Source organism: Octopus bimaculoides, chromosome 18 (genome assembly GCF_001194135.2).
Source record: "Octopus bimaculoides isolate UCB-OBI-ISO-001 chromosome 18, ASM119413v2, whole genome shotgun sequence".
Classification (NCBI taxonomy): Eukaryota; Metazoa; Mollusca; class Cephalopoda; order Octopoda; family Octopodidae; genus Octopus; species Octopus bimaculoides.
Window position 1 is genome coordinate 15,327,744 of NC_068998.1, and position 4,702 is coordinate 15,332,445.

At 34.2% G+C, this 4,702-nt stretch overlaps 1 protein-coding gene across 1 annotated transcript in view; it reads right to left on the minus strand.

Moving 5' to 3' along the window:
- The window catches only part of LOC106869617 (uncharacterized), an 88,505-nt gene that overhangs the window by 73,035 nt on the left and 10,768 nt on the right, over positions 1-4,702 (minus strand). Inside the window, exons 3-4 of the mRNA XM_052974360.1 lie at positions 3,444-3,519; positions 546-597 (exon numbers count right to left, since the gene is read on the minus strand). Coding sequence (XP_052830320.1) covers positions 546-597; positions 3,444-3,519 — 128 coding nt within the window. The remainder of the gene's footprint in view (positions 1-545; positions 598-3,443; positions 3,520-4,702) is intronic.

Sequence of the window (4,702 nt, forward strand, 5' to 3'; positions counted from 1 at the left end):
ATCGCGGTTTTGATTCCCAGACCAGGCGTTGTGAGTGTTTATTGAGTGAAAACACCTAAAGCTCCACGACGCTCCGGCAGGGGATGGTAGCAAACCCTACTGTACTCTTTCACCACAACTTCCTCTCACTCTTACGTCCTGTTTCTGTTGTGCCTGTAATTCAAAGGGTCAACCTTGTCACACCGTGTCACACTGAATATCCCTGAGAACTACGTTAAGGGTACACGTGTCTGTGGAGTGCTCAGCCACTTGCACGTTAATTTCACGAGCAAGCTGTTCCGTTGGCCAGATCAACTGGAACCCTCGACGTCGTAAGCGACGGAGTGCCAACAACACACACTAAACTCTCATTTGTTATTCATGACAGGAGAATCCATCATATACATATGCTCTCTTCAAGTTTGAACTGAAACACTCAAGCCAGAAGTTAATGTAAGACCATTTACTTCGACCAAAAACCATCAAACCCATGCTGGCAGAGAAATATAAAACAATAATTAAAAAGAAAACAAAAAAAAAACAGAAAAATGTTAAAATATATTCACCTTCTTGGATTCATTTACTATGTTGGTGACCATAACAAAGATTGGGTTAACTCTGTAAGATTACATGCAATAGGTTAGTAAAATATAATCTAACATATAACAATATTATTGTAGATGTTTGAATACAAGGCAAGGCTCTCACTTTTTGAGGAGAAGGGGCTGTGCTTCAATATAACAGTTTAGTCTAAGGTCAAATCTTTGTAAAAAAGGGAAAACTGATAAATAAAGATGTTTCAGGTAATTATATCTCAAATTATGCAATGACTTACATATTTATCAATACATTTCAGTAGATTTGAACACAAATATGTTAATCACTGTTGTCATAGTCACAAGAAAACAACTCCATTATGATGATTATATATTAATGACACGCTTGATTGCAATAGAGCAAGGAATTCTGGGATACCAGTATTTTGACATGATGAGAACTAAATGGCCTTGTTTATAATTTCAACTAACAAACCATTTGTTGATCCTTACTGATACCAGCCAACCTATAATAAATTGTTATTTACTCAGTCCATTTGAATCTACTGGAATGTATTAAGAATAAAAGCTGTTCACCATTGAAATTGAAATAATGATTTATTTTATCAAATTACAATAAAATCTTGCAAGGGATTAATTAATGATTTTATAAGCAATCTCTCACTGTTTTGAGAAATAATCTTAAAAGACAAAAAAAGTGTGGCAGAGGTAAATTCTTGTTAAATTTGAGCTTGTATGGTTGTTCAAATCAGTTAACCATTTAGCATTCAGATTACCTTATCAAATGTAATGTTTACAAATTCACACTGTTTTAAATTCATCATGCATTATCTTGTAGCATTCAGATTTCAATGATGTAATTGTTTAGCTTTAGAGTGACATTGTAGGATAGGTGTGAAAGACCAGATCAGCCCTGTTTGAACATAAAGCGTACAGAATATTTGGGCCTGATATGGTGGGTTTAAATGTTAAAGGATTAAAAGACAGAAATTGTTTAGCCATTTTTTTTACTTCTTACTACCTTCATCATAACTACTTCTTACTTTTTCAAATACAAACTATGCTTTAGTGTGCACTGGTTGCAGTTGCTGTTGTGCTACATTACTATCAGATAGATTTGGGGAAAGGAGAAAAAACACTGAAAGAGTACCAAAGTGAAGGAAGAGAAAACTTAACAAAAACTGGAATTTCACAGGCTATGGTATTCTCCTACATTAGATAGCATCTCAAAGTGGGTATGAGATATTTCAGCACAGCTGTTTTGGTGCTGCCTATTTGGCACTGCTGATATGACACTGGCTTATTTGACATCAGCTGTTTTAATGTATCTCTCATTCTCTCCTTCCTGTCTCTTTGTCGATCTGTATGCGTATATTTCTATGTGCATATACATGTTTTGCCTCCAGTTCCAAAATGTACTTCTGCCAAAACAGGTTGAAAGTGCAGCCAACTGCACTAAATTGCTGGCATCCAAAAAAACTATGCCCAATCATCTCATTTCATCTCAAACTAATGGTAATGTTAGTCTCAAATATTCCAACTCCTAAAAGCAGCAACACTAAATGTGATTAAAATTGGTTGTCAGTCACTCACTTCCTGCCTCATAACCAGTTCACTGTCTGGGATTTCACCTCCAGCCCACCCCACCTCCAATCAAGAACTCAAAAATATACTTTCCACTTGGTTGAAGGGGTCTTTTACTGTTTCTTCTCTCGTGCAGCAAGGCAACTGCTGACCTAACTAGTGCTGAAGGCATGACAAAAGCACCCAAAACACACCGTAAAGTGGTTGGTGTTTGGAAGGGCATTAAGCCATAGAAACCATACAAAACTGACACTAGAACTTAATGCAATCCTCTGACTCATCAGATCCTGTCAAACTATCCAACTCATACCAGCATGGGAAACAAATGTTAAATGATGGTGATGCTGTCCAATTTATCATGTAACCATAGCTTGGATAAATACATATTGAGATACTTTTTCACATTATGTATTTCCCAATATTGTTTCTAATTTAAGCACAAGGCCAGCAGTTTTGATGGGAGACAGATGACTATATTAACTCCAGTACATAACATTTACTTTATTTTATCAACCCTGAAAAGTGAAGTTGACCTTGGCAAGGTTTGAAACCAAAGCATAAAGAGCCATGACTAAAAACCACAAAGCATTTTGTTCAGTGCTCCAGCTCTTTCCCAAGTCATACAGATTCACAGACCCAGTTTCTTGCTCTCTGTGACATATATATTCCCTGCTGGATGGGATGCCAGTCCATCACAGGATTACTCAATTTTGCTAGCTGTGTGGACTGGTGCAATATGAAATGAAATGTTTTCAAGAACATAATTCATCGCCCAGTCCAGGAACCAAAACTACAATCTTATGATCATGAGTCCAACCTCCATAACCACTAAGCCACATGTTTCCATGCTACCAATTCTGCTAATCCACTACATTTAGTATTTCACAATATTAACCCATTACCTACCAGTGATCTCATATGAGATCACTTAAAAATTACAAATTTCGTAATTATCTGTCAATATTTACACATATCTAACCTTTTTGCTATATCTACTAGGTATATTTCTCTGATATTCAAATGAGGTTTGCTAATTTTTCACCCAATATCTCGCTTATTTCTATTTAAAATGTTATTTTGAAAGGTTATTTTGAAATGTTATTTTGATCATTCCAGAGTGTTTCTAAGGCTGTTTTATGTTAGAAATCAAAGTTTCATAAAAAAAATTCCAGTTAATAGAATTGTGGGAGGTAATGGGTTAAGAATAGAAATCATAAAATTTAATCAAAGAATCATATAACTAAATAAAAGTCAATATAAAATACAGTAAAACCAAGAAAATTATTAGCAAATATAATTAAAAAGGAAAATTAAGTATTTCACCTGTCATTGGCCACATCATACACTGATTTTGATATCCAGCACCAATAGTCTGTTTTAGAAAACCAACCTCCATTCTCTGTAAAGAAAATACATTATTGATTATATTAACATAATGTATAAGATAATATAACATACATATTTACAGTAAACTCTGTTACAGTCTCTTACTAACATGTGAAGTAAAAAGAAGCATTATAAAAGCATTTCACCTGATATGTTGATTTAGTGTGTCCTCCTCTCCACTTGAAAACTACAGTGTATTTTTACTTATTCACTTATAAGTAGCCATTTGACAGTACCCTTAACTTTATTACCAATGTGTCTTATCTAGAATTCACACAACACACATATACATGTGTATGCATGTATATACATATATATAGAGAGTTAGCAGCTGTAACCAACTAAGGGATAAAGTATCCATATGTACTATCAGTATTGGTTACCTATGTTATCCCTGAGCAATGGTGTACAGGTACACCACATACATCAAGCACAGGTGACAATAGGATAAACAAAAGTTTATCAGGAACCAATGCTAATAATTAGAAAATGGAGAAACATAGATTAACAAATACATCAATAGGACCACATTTAAAGCTTGTTTATTAATACAAACAAGACAAAGCTTACAGCTGTTTCTGATCAAAATTCCCAGAATACAGTCTATACATAAATGTGAGAATAAATTCTTCATCTTCATAGGGTATTCGAGTTTAGTAACCCATGTCAAGTTTTTTTAACTTTACTCAAGTTTACTCCATTTAACATTGGTTTCACCTTCAAGAATTATATTAATATCTTATTTACACAGAGCTTATTAACTTCTTCCTTTAATACCATGACCCCACCCTAAAAGAAAAACTGCACCCTCCCATTAATAAATTGTAATATTCCCTAGTCCTTTAATAGCTCATTCTCTCATCTACGTTCTTTGAGCTCAGATGGTAAATAATTATGTGCACTTAACATATTGGGCTTTTAGACTATTTGTCTAAACCATGCTTTCTTACCTCTTCCTTCTCCTTTTTGCTTATATTGTATGCTCTTGTTTTTCACTCTGATGAAGATTGGTTGCCTTAACTCAAATGCCCTATGAAGATGAATAATTTTATTCTCGCATTTATGTATAGACTGCATTCTGGGAATTTTGATCAGAAACAACTGTTGTTATGTCTTGCTTTGTATTAATAAATAAGCTTTAAATGTGGTCCTATCGATGTATTGTTTAATTTATGTTTTTCTCCATTTTCTAATTA